Source organism: Taeniopygia guttata, chromosome W, assembly GCF_048771995.1.
Source record: "Taeniopygia guttata chromosome W, bTaeGut7.mat, whole genome shotgun sequence".
Classification (NCBI taxonomy): domain Eukaryota; kingdom Metazoa; phylum Chordata; class Aves; order Passeriformes; family Estrildidae; genus Taeniopygia; species Taeniopygia guttata.
The window spans coordinates 25,061,849-25,080,634 of NC_133064.1; the positions used below are offsets into that span (position 1 = coordinate 25,061,849).

Below are 18,786 nucleotides of genomic sequence, written 5' to 3' on the forward strand. Positions count from 1 at the left end.
CTGAACCTGAAGTGAAATACTTAGGACATTGGCTGACAAAGGGAAAGAAGAAACTAGACCCAGACCGAGTGGCAGGGATAATTGCATTGCCCCTCCCCAGACAAAAAGAGAAGTCAGGCAATTGCTGGGACTTTTAGGCTTTTGCAGACAATGGATTGAAGAGTACAGTGAAAAGGTAAAGTTTTTATATGACAAACTTACCACAGACAGACTTAAGTAGACCAAAAAAGATGAAGAAAGCTACAGAAGATTGAAAGAAACCCTCATGGCAGCTCCAGTATTGAGTCTCCCCGACCTAAAAAAGCCCTTTCAGCTCTTTGTAGATGTGAACAACCACACTGCCCACGGAGTTCTGACCCAGGACTGGGCAGGGGCAAAAAAACCAGTTGGATATCTGTCCAAACTCCTGGACCCTGTCAGCAGGGGATGGCCCACCTGCTTACAAGCAATTGTGGCAGTAGCAATATTAGTGGAAGAAGCCAAAAAGGTAACATTCGGGGCTTCATTAACCATTTACTCCCCTCACAATGTGAGAAACATCTTGCAGCAGAAAGCTGACAAGTGACTGACAGATGCCAGGCTCCTGAAATATGAAGCTATTTTAATTCATTCCCAGGACCTGGAGCTAAAAACTACCCCAGCACAAAATCCTGCCCAATTTCTGTTTGGGGCAGTCCAAGGGCATCCTCCCCACGACTGTGTTAAAATGGTAGAATTACAGACCAAAATACGACCTGATTTAGAAGACGAAGAACTCGAGGAAGGAGAAAAATGATTTGTAGATGGGTCTGCCAGGGTGATAAATGGGAAAAGAAAATCGGGGTATGCAGTCATAGATGGAAGGACGGGAACAGTGATAGAATCTGGGCCCCTGAGTGCAGGGTGGTCAGCTCAGGCCTGTGAACTGTATGCAGTATACAGGGCTTTGCTGGGTCTTGAAGAGAAAAAGGGGACAATTTTCACTGATTCCAAATAAGCGTTTGGGGTGGTGCACACCTTTGAGAAAATCTGGGAAGAAAGAGGCCTGCTAAACACACGAGAGAAGGGATTGATTCATGAAGAATTAATTAAACAAATCCTAAAAGCCATTAGAGGGCCAGAAGCTGTTGCTATAGTCCATGTAAAAGAACACCAAACCGGGATGCAATTCAGGGCTCGGGGGAACAATTTAGCAGACAAAAAGGCAAAAAGCGCTGCTTTGCTAAAGGTAAGTGCCCCAGAGATTGAAAAAGGGGACGCTCAAGAATTCCCCCCCCCACCCCTCTGAAACGGAGATCGAGGCTTATCGGAAGATCGGGGGACAGTTAGAAGGAGGTAAGTGGAAGTTACCAGATGGGAGAGAATTGTTGTCAAAGGAATACACCAGGAAGATTAAAAAAGATTACACCAACAAACACACTGGGGGGCCCGGGCTTTGGCAGAGCAATTCCTGAGATTCTTCGGCTGCAAAGGCATATATGAATTAGCTAAACAAGAGGTGCAAGGGTGCATAACTTGCAAAAAAAAAATAAATCGTGCAAACTCCAAAAGGTTAATGGGTTGTCGGCCAGCAGCTTACCGACCTTTTGAAAAGATCCAGGTAGATTTCACTGAACTACCCAAGGTCGGGAGACACAAATTCTTATTAGTCATGGTGGACAAACTAACCCACTGGGTAGAGGCTTTCCCAAGCTCCAGGGCTACAGCCCAAACAATATCAAAAATCTTATTAGAAGAAATTATACCACGCTATGGGTTAGTAAGCTACATCGATTCAGACCAGAGCACACACTTCACATCAAAGATCATCAAGCTATTAGCAGATGCTTTGGGCATTCGATGGGAATACCACACCCCGTGGCACCCTCAAAGTTCAAGACAAGTTGAGAGAATGAATCAAACATTGAAGGCCCAATTAGCAAAATTAATGTTAGAAACAAAAATGTCATGGATAAAATGCCTCCCGTTAGCCTTATTAAACATAAGAACTATGCCTCATTCCGAGACGGGACTTTCACCTTTTGAAATGTTATATGGGATGCCTTATACCCATAGTATGCCTGTAGGGCATCCGAGATTAGAGGATAAACAAATACAACCATATCTAGTAGAATTAAATAAAAATCTCGAAGAATTGCGAAAGCAGGGGGTAATTATGCAAAACAGCCCTCTTGGCTTCTCAATACATAAAATACAACCTGGAGACAGGGTGCTTGTGAAAAACCTGGCGGGAAGCCCCATTAACATCTCAATGGGAGGGACCTTTTCTTGTTCTTTTAACTACAGATACCGCTATACGAACTGCAGAAAAGGGGTGGACACACGCGTCAGGGGTAAAAAAAGTCGATCTCCAATCACCAGAGTGGAAAATCACCTCCCCCCCCCGGAAATTTGAAAATAACCCTACAGCGGTCAAGTAAATAACTGATCACATCTATCAAGCGTTCTATGCCGGATTGTAACTATTATCCTCTCCTACATTTCCCTTGCAGATACTGTTATAAGGTTAAACTGTTCATACCAAGTGGGTTGTTTGGGAAGTGTTTTGAGCAGGAGGAAGACCTGACTGGCCGTTTTCTGGTAAATAGCCACAAGGCTAAGATTATTCTAATTAGATCCAATGATCTAGGCTTTAGGTTTTTTTCTTCTTTTTCTCTCGTATCAAAAGGAATTAAAGGGAAAGTTACAAACAAAAAGCTAAAATTGTTATTGTTGAGTGTCATAAATCAAGCAACCTACCTCGCAGTCGAGACCACACCAGTGAGGCATTTTAAACAAAATATGCAGCTCGGCCTGAGTATGAAACCACAGACAAAGACCCCTGCTGCCAAGAAGACCATTTACCCCGCCGCTGGACGCAACCCAGTGGGCGCTGGGAACGGCAGAGGGATCCTAGCAGTGGGATTAGTCTGGGCGAGCCTAAGCTTAGTCTCATGCCTCAGTAACCTCTCCAATCCTGGGAAGGGAGAACCTGGTGGCAGATACCCAGAGGAATCACCTCCTACCTCATGGAATTGCAGCAGGGGTAAGCCTAATAAACGTTGTCCTGATATTAACACTCAACAGGGGGTGTACAAATTCAAAGAAAAATCGAAAACATACCTTGAAAACGGTCAGTCAGCTCATAAACTACGTCGAAGGAGCACAGGAGAAGTTTCAATTCCAGTTTGTAACAAATGTAATCGCACTGTATGGGTTGGGGGAAAGCAAGAATCTGTCTTTGTTGCTTATTTCCAAGCTAAACCAGTATGTTATGATCCGAATAAAATTAATATATGTGTAATGGGGGAAAAAAACCTACTGGGTGGGAAATAACCTAAAATATGAAAACAGGGTACCTCTAGAGACTGAGCCAGTCATCCTAGACCTCTTAGGGGACCAGGACGACAGGGTTTGTCTACAGTATAATAAGATGTTCTGTTTTACCAAAGACAAAGAAGGGATGAATCCGGAAAGTAAAATGAAACAGGTAATGCAAGAAGTAAAAAGACAAGAAACTGAAATAAAAAAAAAAGAGACTAAAACAAAAAAAGCTGAAATCCGCAAAAAAAAAATGGCCTTAGAGAGGGGAGGGATTGACCCCTGAGCAACTACTAAAATAGGAAGCTAGTGAGACCCCCAAAATAATTCAAAGACCAGAGGGGTGGGTACTAAATCAACGAGTAATTGAAACATTCTGCCTTAGCAGGGAGGGAAGGTTATATTCAGAAATTGTAAGATATACTCCTTGCATTTCCACTCTATCCATGAATTCCACCAGCCACATCAAGGTCTGGCAGCTGAGGCCTTAGCAAAATTTGAAAAACGAATAAAAGATAAAGAACAAAACTATAAAGTTTACCAGGAAATTCCAAATGTAATAAATGAAAGCGAATAAAAATAAAAGAAATCTTGAAATTCAGTAAAGGCAGAAATTAGGGCGCAAATTAATGGGTTAATATAGAAGGTGGGGGATTGTTATGGGTAATAGACATAATTTGCGCCTTTCCTTATATAAAATATATAATGTTAAATACTTGTTTGTACTAGCCTCCCCCCCCCCCCTCCTCCCCTCCGAGGCCAGGTGTATGTTAAGAAGCTCATTTACAAGTGAGAAGATACAGCTAGCCAGACGCCAGACGATGGGCCATGGCGCTGATCATCGCGTGAACGACCCGAGATGGATATCTCTGGAATCCCCAGACAGATCCATGTGGATTCAACAAACTCCAAACACTGAATTATTAACACATGAACTCTGAATAGAAGAAAGGACTAATTACAAAAATCTTGGCCTCAGGCGGAATTATCCCTATAAAACTTGCTTGTGCCAGGATGGAGGTGTGTGGGCAGAGAGGAAAACCTCTGCTGAGGCTGACCTCTTTGTTGCACACCCAGGGCCGACCCCGGGCTCGGCTCTGTTCTTTCCTTGTGGCTGGCTAGATAAAATTTGATTGTAAAATAAATATTTTATTTTTCATATTAATTTGGCTGGACAAATTTTCATTTATAACATCACCCTTCAGCTACCTGGAAAAGCTACAATAGCAGGGGTGAGCTCCGTGTCAGGCCCCCTTCCCAGCTGATCTTTTTAATAAAGAGCTGAACATTAATAAAGGCATAAGCCCTGTTCATTTCAGTTTCTGGTGAAACTCAGTAGTGGCAGAATTTCAGTTGGAATTGTAGGTTGACCTGGCCGTGCTGGGGGGGGGGGGGGGGAGGGGGGACAGGGACCTGGAGCTGCTCCCAGTTCCTGATGGGCCCCCACTTGGCCCGGGCCGGCGGCAGGGGCAGGCTTTAGTGTCGGCAAGCCTTGGTCGGGGCCCCACTGTCTCCCCTCCCCCCCCCCCCCCGGCCACCGCTGGGGCCCGGCCTGGCCTAGCCAGGCTGCGTGGACCGTGGCAGAGTGGGGCCAGTCTTACTGGCACCCAGTTGCCTCTTTGTTATATGTGTATATGATAATTTGTGCAAATAAAATTCTCGTATATTTTATAGTTATGTACTGTTAAGATTATAAGAAGATTTTAAAACGCACAAGCCAATGACGGGGATTGCAACACAATGTTGAAACCACCTGGACAAAGGAGGCAGGACTTCATTTACAAGCAAGTTAACATGGCCAGCCCGGAGTTGGATCATCCATCAAGGTGGTCCAAGGAACGAGGAACAGCCAGGACAATGAATACACGATAAATATCTGAGATTGAGATAGCCAGAGCCATCAGGGAGATACATCGGGATCATGGGTGTTCATCACTCTCCAGACATGTATCGTTCAACTTGCCACAGAGAAAAGAACTCCACATGAATACATGCAGTCCAGAAAGGAAGAAAAGGGACTCTGCCTTGGGCAAGAAAAACCATATAAAAATCAGTCAGACAGGACAGCCGGTGTGAAGCATAGGGGACCCTCTGCTGCAGCGGTCAAACCTGTGTCTCACCCAGCGCCAATACCTAGGCTCAGCACTGACCCTTTTTTTTTTTTTTTTTTTTTTTTTTATAGTGGCTTTTCATTGTTATTCTCTAAATTTATATTTGGAACATTTAATAAATTTTCTTTAATAAATTGGAGATTTCATTTATAACATTCTTCAAGGCTGGAAGCAAGAGAGCTATTATTGGGCTTTGTTCGTCTTTAAATGTGTATATCACAGAGGCGGATTCAGCTCTTTTAAGTGGTTTAACAGGTTGCTAATGTTCAAAACTAGTCACTGATTGGTTTTGTCAGGCAGAGGAAGTTCTTAGTAGCTCCTCATAGAGAATAACTGTGTGGCTGACGTTTTTCCCTCTTTACTACTGTGAAAAACACATTCACTCTCCCGTGAAAATTTAACAAGTTTAATAAAGGACAATAGGAGACAAGGACCATAGAGCAAAGGTTATTATGGCCGGGTACATCTTGGCACTTGGCCAAGACTACACTGTTATCTTCAGGATACCCCTTAAATCAGCCTGTTGCATATTCATAGACCCGTATGCATAGTAAACCTTTTCCCCAAACTAGTTTACATGTTCCAAGAATTGTTTAGCATGGCTCCTCCTTGAGTCTGCCTTTTTAGAGCATGCATATTCCTTGGTTGTGGTTTTAGTCCGTTCTTATCACCTTCAGTTTTTGGGCCTTGGTCCATACTGTCTTCAGGCAGTGAGTGCTGATAGTTGGCATATCTGTAGCAGGTGTCCTCATCCTATGTTCATTGGATGTCATCCCATCCAAGCAAACATTTTAACACAAGCATAGCTATTTCACTGCTATGTCTAAGCTTAATTAATAACAGAAATAAAAACTATATTAAAGTTACTTTAACACTACACATATGAATCCATTTAAATATTTGTGATAAGTCAATATTATAATATGTTTCTATAACACTACAAATCAATGCAAAACCAGTACAGCTTGCTTTAGCAAGGAAAAGACTGCTGCAGTGCAGTTGAAGGAGCGGGGTTGTGTGTGCAGTAACACAGAAATAGAACTTTGCATACAAAGTTGATTTGTAGATGGCTGAAGAGTAGTTATATGACCACAAGAATTAGAGTTTGCAAACAACTAATTAAATATTAATTAATAACTTTTTTTTTTGCAAAGGGTACTGCCCGCAGAAAGAAGAAGGTTATCCATAGAACAGCTACAGCAGATGACAAGAAACTTCAGTTTTCTTTGAAGAAACTGGGTGTCAACAATATTTCTGGAATCGAAGAGGTAATTGCTTGAAAGAGGAAAATGCTTTTCTATATAGAAATATAAAATGTATAAAACAATTTCCTTTTTATGTAACATGTTAAACTTGCCTGTAAATTATCTATAGGTGCTTAATTGAGCTTTAGGAACTTCAACTAGTTTCTTGTGAAATTGAAAAATCGTGCTAAACTGCTTGAAATACTGGTTTTGGTTTTGTTTTCTCCTATTGCAGGTAAATATGTTCACCAGCCAAGGAACAGTCATTCACTTCAATAACCCCAAAGTTCAGGCATCCCTGGCTGCTAACACTTTCACTATCACTGGCCATGCTGAGACAAAGCAGCTGACAGAAATGCTTCCTAGCATCTTAAATCAGCTTGGAGCTGACAGTTTGACTAGCCTGAGAAGATTGGCAGAAGCCCTACCCAAGCAATGTAAGTTAAAACTTGAAGGCATTTCCTGCTGGCAGCTATGGGGCTTATTTGTATATCTGCAGTGAAATTCAGTGCACTCTTACTGTCTGCAAGCATATTATAAAATGCTGAAGAAATGGGACGCTTAAATCTCATTTATAGCTCAAATCCAACAATGAATATAACAGAATAAAGCAGAGGCACCTGTTTCTCAGCATATCTTGCAGCTGGTCCAGGACTAGAAAATTGTAGCCAGACTTGATTTCATGGTAGTTTACTACTTGCTGTGGCTACCATATTTTGGCATACTTAGTTCATTAAAACTAGATAGAGTTAGGTTTTAAAAGAAGGTATGTCTGTTTTGACACTTTTAATGGAAACATAAACAATAGGGAGGGGGACTTGAGGACAGACATCTTGCTACTGCTTTGTTCCCTCACAGGTGTGTTGAAGGTATTATTTCTTGCATGGGCTTTTTGCTAGCTAAGAAGCATTTATAAAGCATTTTTAAGGAAATATATTATAATTTCTGTGTGTGTAGAACAGTGTAGCGAACAGGACTGGCATGATCAGTAAGCTGGATACACTGATTTCATATTCTATCCTTAAATTAGTAAAAGAACCTGAACATTTTTTCTCCCTAAAACTATGTGAGAAAAGTGGAGGAGGGACCTAAGTATCTGGTGTTTGGAAAAGGTGCTGCTGCTGCTGCTACAGGGTAAGAATTGGGAGCAGAAGACAGGCTTGTTGATACTGGGACTGATTCCTTAAGTTTTAGTATTTATATTTTTCAGATCCTGTACTGCATTAGTGTATAACTCTGAACTCCATATAGAGTGTTTGTAAGCTCTCTTCACATTTTTGTCAGACAAAACAATCCTTCCAGGCCTGAGAACCAAGGACACCCTCTGCCTCAGGCCCCAAAAAGTATAAACAAATGTGAATGGGGAGGGAGGGGGAAGCAAGCTGCGGCATTATGATTTCATTACCTAAAGCTATAATTGTAGAATTAACGTCTGTTATGGAAATAGCCCAAACTTATATTTCTCTGAAAAACTCATTACTGTCGTCCATCTTGGGTCTAGTCTCTGCAAGGCTTATGCACGGCTCAAGGTGTATCTATTGAAGGCCTTTAATAAATACCCACTTTATTCTTTTAACTCTGTCTAGCCTCTGTTTTAGGTAGCCGCTCCAAGGCATCAGGACCATGTTTCATGTCCTGCATGTAGGGTTTTCCTACTTACTTTCTGCTTCTTGTGGCAGTTATGAACTTGATTGTTACGGTTTTTCTTTCTGTGCTTTGCTGCCAGCAAAGATAGACTCTATTCCTAAAGCTGATGATGCTTCTCTCCTCTCAACTTCCCACTGAAAAAAATTCTGCTAGAAGTACTGTTCAGGAGGTGAGGTAAACTGCTTTCCCAATGAAGCTCAGGTTCCTCCTTCCTAGTATCAGCTGTGTGGCTTCCTTGTGGTAGAAGTGGGGCTTGAAAGAAAGAAAACTTGAAGGATTTAGAATGAACCTGTTAAGATCTCTCTTCTTTTAAAAAGGTGAGACAACTATTTATTTAAGGGAGGGGCTATTTATCAGGGAATGTATAATAGGACAAGGGGTAACAGTTTTAAACTGTCAGGGGTCAAGTTTAGATTAGATATTAGGAAGAAATTCTTTATTCAGATGGTGGTGAGGCACTGGCATGGGTTGCTCAAAGAAGCTGTGGCTGCCCCATCCCTGGAAGTGTTCAAGGTGAGGTTGGACAGGGTTTAGAGCAACCTGGTCTAGTAGAAGATATTTCTGTTCATGTCAGGGGGGTGGAACATGGTGGTCTTTAAGATCCATTCCAACCTAAATTATTCTGTGTTTCTATGATTCATGTTAATTCCTCCCTGTTGTTTTGGATGCCACCTGTCCCAGGGACAAATGCTTGTAACAGATGCCTCAAATCAATGTGCCTGCCAGTCTTCTGCTACAATTGTTCTTTTTTTTCACTTCATCACATTTTTATATGTGAAATAATACTGTTACAAATAATAGCTTTGGTATAGTTATGATAAAGTTGTACTTTTGTCTGGGAAAGGGTGGGGCTGTGTCTGACTTGACAATCATGCTTGTCATGGTGTAAGTCATTGCTGCTGGAAAAGAATGGAAAAACTTGTTCAAGCCATACAGCTCCTGGGGTTTGAATTAAGGCAGCAATCTGATATAAACATTACATAAATATCTCCCAGCTCTTTTATCTTTGAGGGCAGTTTCCCAAGGAATCTCACGTAATAGTGCTCTAAATGGCTGAAAGTTTGAATCTATAAGGTTTAGGGTCCTGACTACTGTTTTACCCATCCAGTGCCCCTCATAATTGAGAATTCTATCCAGGCATTATGGCTGCAGCCCAGGATGCCTCCAATCTTGACCTCTCCAATAAGTTAGAGAGACTTTAGAATCATAGAATCATCAAGGTTGGAAGAGACCTTTTAAGATCAAGTCCAACTGTCAACCCAGCACTACCACTATAACCCCTAAACCATATCACCCAGAACCAGATCCAGATGCCTCTTAAACACCTCCAGGGATGGTGATTCTGCCACCTTCCTGGGCAACCTATTCCAATGCCTGACCACCCTAACAGTACTTTTTTTCTTTTTCTAATATATAACCTGAATCTCATGTCTCAGGTTAAGGGCATAAATTCTTCTGCATTAATGAGCAACAGGTTATCCTAGGTTATAATATTGGGGTGTATTCCATTACCACCTCGAGCTGCAATCCCTTTCTTTCCTTATCTCGTGAGTGACTCAGAGATAAGTCCCTCCAGGAGGACCTGTTCTTTTAGCCACATGACTGATAAGATCACAGCATTCTATTGTGAGATGCTCCGCCCAGAGGAAGGAGCCAAACGATGCCATCAAGGATATAAGCGGGGTTGTGCAGACAGCAAGAAGATCCCCTCTTCCAAGAGGAACAGCTGAGACCTTCTCTACACTGGACCTCCAGAGGGAAACTACATCAGTCTACAGGACCACTGCTTGGACAGAACCATATCTGCTACCACCGTCCTAGCCAGCGTCAGGTTGTATCTAACTCTGTCAGTGGTTCTTCTTTTGTGCTATTGTATGTATTTGGTTCTTTGTTCCCTTTTTCCTAATAAATTGTACTTCTGACTTCTGGTTTTGCTTTTCAAACCAGGACACAGGTCCAGCGGTGCCTCTTCTCTGGTTGGGCTCTTCATCACCTGTACTAGGAAGTTATCCTCAAAGCACTTGTATTGGGTCTGGCTGACAGAGTTAACTTTCCCCATAGCAGCCCTCACAGTGCTGTGTATTGGTAGCTAGAAAGGTGTTGATCACATAGCAGTGCTTTGTCATTGAGGCTGTCTCTCCAACAATATCCCCTCTTCAGCCCCCAAGAACAGTAGGCTGGTGGTGGGCAAATATCTTTGGAAGGGACATAGCCAGGATAGCTGATCCCAACTGACCAAAAGGATATTAACATCTGCTCAGCAATAAAAGTTAAGAGAAAGGAGGAGGAAGGAGGGGGCATTCATTATTAAGATATTTGTCTCCTGGAGCAACTGCTACACATACTGAAGCCCTTGTCCCAGGAAGTGGTCAGACATTGCATGTTGATGGGAAGTAGAGAATAAATATTTTGTCTTCCTTTGCTTTCACATGTGGCCTTTGCTTTTGCTTTATTAACCTGGCTTTATCTTGACCCATGAGTTTTGTTCCATCTTATTTTCTTCTCTCTCAGGTCCTGCTGAAGAGGGGAGTGATAGAGCAGCTTGGTGGGCACTTGGTGTCTGGCCACAGTCAACTCACTTCAGCACTCCACTAATTTCTTGGACTGCTTACAATTCATTGTGACATTTTTCCAGCAGATATCTGGGTAGTTAAAGATCCCTATCAGGATCAGGGCATGCAAGCATGATGCTTCCTGCTGTTGCTTTTTGCTCAAACTGGAAATGAAACTCGAGATATTTTTAGTAAGGAGGTAATATAAAAGGGGATCTTTATTTGAAGGCTGCAGCTGAACCACAAAGTTTCCTTTCTTGACTTAGTCTCTAATTTTCACCCATAAGCTTTTGACCTGCAGATTGCTGTTCTTCAAAGATCACTTCATGCAATCAATCCTGGTTTTGGCAGAGACAGCAACTCCCCCACCTCTCCTTCCTTGTCTGTCCCTTCTGAATAGTTTATAGCCATCAATCATAGCACTCTAATAATGCAATTCATCCCACCAAATTTCTGTGATAGCAATCAGGTCATGGTTTTCCATCTGGGCAGCTGTTTCCAGCTCCTCCTGTTTGTTTTCCATGCTGCATACACAGGTATAGAGGCATTTCAGCTGGGCTGTCAGCCACATCCCCTTTTTAGAGGAGCTTACCCTAATTCCCTTGAGGCAATTCACAGGTGTTTTCTGTTTATTCCTCATGCCTTGGCAGCCCCTGGCTCTTCTCAAGTGCATAGAAATCCATGTCCTTCCGCCAATAAATCTAGTTTAAAGCTCTGTTTATAAGTCCAGCTGTCTTATTGCTCAGGACACTCTTGCCCTGCTTGGTTACTTGAGCCCCATGAAAATTAATTTATTCCCCTTCTGGCTGACTTACACCTTTTAATGTTAGGCATCAGGGGATGGTGCAGTTCTTTCTGGTTTAGGGAAGTTTCTGAGTAGTGTAAAACCATTAGAGCTAGCTCATGCAGTCAGGGTTTGCAATTAGCATATGTTGGGGGTGGCATTTGGATAAACAATCCCCATGCACATCTGCAGCATTTAATGCTCCAGTAATTCCTACCCAAGAGTGATAGCCTTAAAGATGTTTTATGTGTGTTTTTATTGTTGGTAGAAGCTGGAGTAGCCTACAGGTTTCTTCTTTGCCAGGGAACAATATCTTTAATTGTCTCTAGTCATGTGTCTACTTGCAGCTTCACAATTGCAACTTCGTTTTCTTGAAGGCTTAGGATCATAAGATCCTAAGATTTCCTTATAACTTACTAATGTTGTAAAATATGTAAGCATCAAGAACAACTGAGTAATCAATAAACCAAGCTGCTTTTAAAAGAAATTGGTAAAATCAGTCTCTGTGCTTTTGGCTGAAAATTATTGCCATGCAAGGCACTCTATCTAGAACCAAGATGGTGAGTAGTAAACTTGTTTGGCATGCATCTTCTCATTTTTCAGCTGGTCTGTTTGAGCATTATTAGTAGCATATAATTAGTTATAGATTTTTTTTTAGCAGGGGAACTGGATAGAGAATTGAAATTTAGCTCAGACTCTTTGATAATATTTTCAAAAAGCAAAGCACCTTTGTAATCAAGATGCTTATGGTGAGCTTGACTGATGCTTTTGAACTGCTTGCTCTTGCAGCTATGGATGGAAAAGCACCACTCGCTACTGGTGGTGATGATGATGATGAAGTTCCAGGTAAGAACAAGCATGCAGTGGAGGAAAAGGAAGTGAATTTTGCTGAGACATAATATATGCAGTATAAGATTGGGCCAAGGACATTAAGAGTATTGACTGGTCATTCCTTTCAGTACCTGAAGGGGGGCTGCAAGAGAGCTGGAGAGGGAGTTTTTACAAGGGCATGGAGTGACAGGATAAGGGGGAATGGCTTTAAACTGAAAGAGGGTAGATATGCATTAGATATTAATTAGATACTATTTAGATATTGTCCCTCTCTACTTGGCACCGGTGAGGCTGCACTTTGAATACTGTGTCCAGTTTTGGACCCCTCCAAGAAAGACTTTGAGGTGCTGGAGTGTGTCCAGAGAAAGGCAATGGAGCTGGGGAAGGGTCTAAACCACAAGTCTTATGAGGAGCAGCTGAGGGAGCTGGGGGGGCTCAGCCTGGTGAAAAGGAGAATCAGGGGAGACCTTATCACTGTTTACAACTACCTGAAAGGAGGTTCTAGCAAGGTGGGAGTTGGCATTTTCTCCCAGGTAACAAGTGACAGGATGAGAGGAAACGGCCTTGAGATGTGCCAAGGGAGGTTTCGGTTGAACATCAGGAAGAATTTCTTCACAGAAAGAGTGGTTAAGCATTGAAACAGACTGCCCAGGGAAGTGGTGGAGTCCACATCCCTGGAAGTGTTCAAGAAATGACTGGACGTGGCACTTAGTGCTCTGGTCTAGTTGACAAGGTAGTGTTCAGTCAAAGGTTGGACCCAATGATCTTGGAAGTCTTTTTCAACCTGAATGATTCTGTAATTCTGTGATTAGGAAGAAATTCTTTACTGTGAGGGTGGTGAGGCACTGGCACAGGCTGCCCAGAGGAGCTGTGGCTGCCCCATCCCTGGAAGTGTTCAAATCCAGATTGGAAGGGGCTTAGTCTAGTAAAAGGTGTCCCTGCCCATGTCTGGGTTGGAATTAGATGATCTTTAAGGTCCCTTCCAACTCAGGCCATTCTGTGCTTCTTTGATAGAATTTCTGTGAGCATTGTTTTCAGATACCATAAGAGACTTAGATGGATCATTGGTTTGAGCTAGCATTTTTGTCCCATGTAGGAATAACAGCTATGGCTAAGATAACGATTTAATAGTCAATAAGAAGAGTACTAAGAAACTGCCTTTTCAGTATCACTGCTCTGTTCTGGATATGGTGAAGTTAAATGCCCTAAAATTGTGCTTTATAATTAACTATTTAAAACTTAGTTGTTTGAACAAGAAGAATGAACCACGAAACTCTTAAATGTTGTTTGGTTCGTATTTTATAAGCTGATTTAATTTATTTTTTTTTTTGACGGGGGAGGGAGGGGATGCGAGGGAACTGGCAAAGCCAAAGTAGGTCAGACTTGAATTTCAACATTTTTCTTTTTCTAGATCTTGTTGAAAACTTTGATGAAGCTTCAAAGAATGAGGGAAACGGAACTAAGTGACACTTTGTGAATTAAATTAAAACTTGAAAAAGCTACATGGAGCTGCTATTTTATATTGTGGCTGCTTTTATTTGATTTTATTTTTATTTCCTGATGAGATCTCAAGATGTGTAATATTTGGAAACTCTTGAACCTGCAGGTCTTATTCGGTTATTGCTTGTACACAGTATTGTTTTTGTGGCCTAGTTTAACAAGCCTATGCTTCAAAATACGTCAGAATGCAAATCAATCTCTACCTAGACACAAATTTTGAGCAACTTGTCTTCAAGCAAAACCCCATCTTTAATCAACTTAACCATACAATAAAGACTATAAAATGAACTTTCTGGTGTGGCTTTTTGCCAAAAAAGTAAGAAAAATAAATTGACCATAACTATTAAGCAATCATAAAAGGTCTTGCTTTTTTTTTCAGAGCATCTTCCTTTCTGCTCTGTTAGAAAACTAGCTTCTAAAAAAAATATTTCAGTGCATAATGGATCATTTAAGATTTAATTGGTGAATTCCTAATGTTTGTGGGTCAGAGCCCATGCACTGTGTTCCTAAGACACTTTGTAATCTAGTGAATTTAAGAAAGAGACCTGTATTCTACAACTACTTTATGATTGTAGGGGGTTTACGTGGCAAGGTTGAAGGGGCTGAAGGAGTGGCTTCTGTGAAAAGACACTAGAAGTTTCCCTTATGTCTGACAGAGCCAATGCCAGCCGGCTCCAACACAGACCTGGTGCTGGCCAAGGCCGAGCCAATCAGTGATGGTGGTAGCACCTCTGGGACAACAAATTTAAGAAGGGGGGAAGAAGTTGGGTAACACCAGCCAGGAGTGAGGAGTGAGAATATGTGAGAGAAACAACTGCAGACAGCAAGGTCAGGGAAGAAGGAGGGGGAGGAGGTGCTCCAGGCACTGAAGCAGAGATTCCCCTGCAGCCCCGGGTGAGACAGGCTCTCCCCCTGCAGTCCATTGAGGTCCATGGGGAGACAGAGATGCATCTGCAGCCCATGGAGGACCACACCCTGGAACAGATGCAATTCCTCAAAGGAAGCTGTGACCCCATGGGAAGCCCACGCTGGAGCAGGCTTCTGGCAAGACCTGTGGAGAGAGAAGCCCGTGCTGAAGCAAGTTTGCTAGCAGGACCTGTGACCCTTTGACTGAAGCCTGTCTGGTTGAAAATGTGCAGTTTTTAAGTTATGTTCCTTAAGAATTGCTTTAAAGACAGCATATTTACTTCTGTTAATATTTGATTTAAAATCTGTTTATGGTTCTTCACTGTTGTCTTTGTTGGTTCAGTTTTATTTCAGCCATTGCCTAGCTGTGAGAAAGCAGAATTTGAGCAATTAGAAAGTGAATGCATAAAGTTTTGTTTTCTCCTTGGTAGAATTATTTCCCATGTATATTATTACTCTCTATGAATAGAGATGCTCTCTTCTGTAAATTTCATTTACCTCCATGACCAACTTTTGGTTTAACCCAGGCCAGCAACTAAGACCCATGCAGCCACTCACTCCTCCCCAGTGAGATGAGGGAGTAAATCAGAAGAACAAAAGGGAGAAAACTTGAGAGTTGAGCTAAAGACAATTTAATAATAAGGAAAAGGAAAAAATAGCAGAGAGAGAAAAATAAACCCCAAGAAAGACAAGTGATGCAAATTAAAACAGTGGTTTACCAACTGCCCCATGCCCAGACAGTTCCTGAACAGCAGTACCTCTACCAACCTCCTCCCCTAGTTTTATTGCTGAGCACAATCCCTTTGGTCTGAAATATCCCTTTTGATCAGTTGGGGGTCAGCTGTCCCACACATTTTCTTGTGCACCCCCAGCTTACTCACTGGTGAGGGAGAGTTCATGACATCTGTGATCATATGCTGCACAGTCAATTCTGCAAAAATAATTAGGTAAATCAGAAAAAGCAACTTCTTTGCTAAACTCTGAAATACAGTATACTTTTGTCTTGGTTTGAAAAGACAGAAATCTGTGAAGAAAGGCAAGACCGTCCCATGAAACGGAAAAGGTAAAACCCCTCCCTCCGAAATACCACAATTTCAAAATTAAAAGGCTCTCAGGTAAAGATATGGGAATGGGAATAACAGTTCTTTACTAGGAAAAAAACTAAATTTAAAAAAAATGTAGTTAGTACAAACAAAACTACTGATAGAGTCAGAAACTTGACACCCTGAGGAGTCAGGGTGTTGATAATAGTCCAGTTAAATGGTGGCTGCTCCTCCTGGAGTGGCAGATGAAATGCTGCTGAAGTGGTGATCCTGTAGAAGGGTGTAGTTTTCTCTGAAGGTCTGGCGATAGAGTAGATGGGCCTGGTCTTCCTCTGGGAATCTGGCGGGGAAAAAGCTGCTCCTCTGGGAATCCACTGAAGAGGCGGCTCCTCTGGGAATCCACTGAAGAGGCTGCTCCTCTGGGAATCCAGCAAAGAGGCTGTTCTTATGTCCCAAAAAATGTTGATTTTATGCAGGTAGGGCTGCTTGGCTCCTCCCTCTGGGTGGAGCATTTCACAATGGGATAATGTAACTTTATCAGTCATGCAGTGAGCCATTCTATGGCCTATTAACAGAAGATATCTCCCCAGAGGGAGTGTCGCGTTTTGACACGGAAGGGAATTTTCTCGGAAGATAATCAAGCCAGTCAGAGATTGGGGTTGGATATTGGCACTTGGGGTGACCAATTGAAGGCTGGACACGCCCCTGAGAACACAGAGGGTTTAAAAGCAGAATTCCCAAGAGAACTTTCTCTCTTTGGTTCCAGTCAGAGTGCAGTGCAGACTCCCCTGCCCAGCCAGGTGGATGGGTGGGAGAGGGGAAGGCCCGCGGCCTGACTGCGGTAAGGCCGAAGGGTGGAGGGACTTGAACCGGGCTGGCCCCCTGCAGATGGAAGGGTGGAGAAATCTGGGATGTCTGCGTTCCCTCCCAGAGTCGAGAGAGAGAGAGAGAGAGAAAGAGATGGCTACAGTTTGTTAGCAGTACACCGTGGGGAGGAGAAGAGCGGGGGGGCGAAGGAAGGTGCCCAGCCGTGGGAGCTGGAGATCCGGGCAGAGAGCCATCCAGGGAATTGGGACTTTTAACCCTTCCTTGAGAAATGAAAGCTTTGTGAAAATATTACTCCTCCTCGGTCTGAAAGAGAGGAAAAGAGACAGCCTGGCACCTGGGATGTTAGGAAAAGAAGATTGGGGGAGAAGATGATGGAGTGGCTTTTTGCTGGACTTTTTTTGTTAGCCATAGACTGAACCAATTTTCTCCTCCAAGAGAGACTGTATTTTAGGAGGATGTCGGTGAGCCAAGAGACCATGCTTCAGCAGCTGAGAGAAGACAGGAGTGGAGCGAACAGAGAAAAGTTGGGGAGGTTTGTGGTGGTGCCCCCTGTGTTCAGACAAGAAGAGAAGAAGATCTCTGTTCTTGGACCCTCGGCCCCAGGGGGAAATGGGGGGGACTGTGGTCCCAAAAATGAAAAACTGAACTGTTGTTTTTTCCGTCGTGGCAAAGCATCCTTGAAAAGAAAAATCCTAAGAGCAGTCTGTCCATCCATGCACTGTGGTGAGAGCACTGTGCATGGAGAGTTGTCACCATGGCAAATTCTTCTCCAGGCGGTGCCATGTGTGACATGGAAACACAAGAAGTGGCAGTTGTGTTTCTTGGGAGTCTATGGCACAGGAGAGACTCCTCTCTCCCTCGATGGATTTAGTATTGATCCTCTGAAGGGTGGAAACCTGATTGGGGGTCCAAGTTGTGTCTCATTGCGGTTTGTTGGAATTGGGGGGGGGAAGGGGGGAATGTTTTAAAAGTTTTTGGGTTTTTTTTAATTAGTTTTTTTTTCTTTTTTTCCTCTTAACGTAGTAGTAGTTTAATAAAGTTTCTCCTTTGTTATTAAGCTTGGGTCTTCTCTGCTCTGTTCCTGATTGCATTTCACAGCATTCAGTTGAGAGGTAGCATTTTCATGGGTGCGCTGGCATTGTGCCAGTGTCAAACCATGACAGGGAGACATAGTTCTTGGAAGAGATAAGAAAACTGTCCAACTTAACAGAAGATACCTGCCCCACCTCCAACAGATGGCAAATAGAATACATGCTTATCTTACAAGCCAGGACAGCTTTTGTTAAACTTTTGTTGATTAGTAATAATATTTGAGTAACACTCCCATAAGAAATTACATTGGTAAGTGCTTTTGTCAAAAGTCTTGGAGAGAAGCAACTTGGAATTAGATTTTGATTAGAGAATTATCAAATTCCTCAGGTCGTGTGTCATGCTGTGGCAAGAAAGCATTGTGCTGCCTTCAGTTCCATGGGTGTGTCCCTCACACTTGTCAGCAGTCACTGCCAGAGGCTGAGAGTTTCTTGGGTTTTCTCAATCCCCTGGTCAATAACCACATCCTGGGAAAGCAATCCCAGTTGCCTGACCTCACTTCCACCCAGAATGGTGTCATTGACTGCAGCGTCCCAGATGCAGCGCAGCCAGGTCAGGACAGACTCATTCGTCTGGCAGGTGATTTCCCTCCGCAGGTCACGCAGCTCACCCAGGGATAGGGACCGAGTGATGATTTCTGGCTGTCTCTTCTGCTGGGTGCAAAGGTCCTACTGCATCCTCGTCAGTCACTATGCAGACTGATTTGCTCTTTGATTTCTTCTTCTGAATGGGGGCAATTGCTACTGGTTCCGGCTGTTCTGGTTCGTTGACGGTTTGTGTGGAGATACTGATGGCGCTTTTGGTTCCTTTCTCCTTTGTGACAGTCTATGTAGACACAGACACTGTTGCTTAACTTTTGGTTTCTTCCTCCTCTGTTACAGTCTGCGTAGACATGGATGCTGTTCTTTTGCATTTGGTTCTTTTCTCTGTGGCATTCTGTGCGGACACAGACACTGTTGCTTTGCTTCTCTT

At 42.9% G+C, this 18,786-nt stretch overlaps 1 protein-coding gene across 2 annotated transcripts in view; it reads left to right on the top strand.

Moving 5' to 3' along the window:
- Positions 1-14,307, top strand: part of LOC116806881 (transcription factor BTF3 homolog 4) — a 69,342-nt gene extending 55,035 nt beyond the window's left edge. For both annotated transcript variants that reach the window (XM_032744697.3, XM_032744696.3), the window contains 4 exons: positions 6,545-6,658; positions 6,870-7,071; positions 12,407-12,463; positions 13,860-14,307. In XM_032744697.3, coding sequence (XP_032600588.1) covers positions 6,545-6,658; positions 6,870-7,071; positions 12,407-12,463; positions 13,860-13,915 — 429 coding nt within the window. In that variant the 3' untranslated portion in view covers positions 13,916-14,307. The remainder of the gene's footprint in view (positions 1-6,544; positions 6,659-6,869; positions 7,072-12,406; positions 12,464-13,859) is intronic.
- The last annotated feature ends 4,479 nt before the right edge of the window (positions 14,308-18,786 follow it).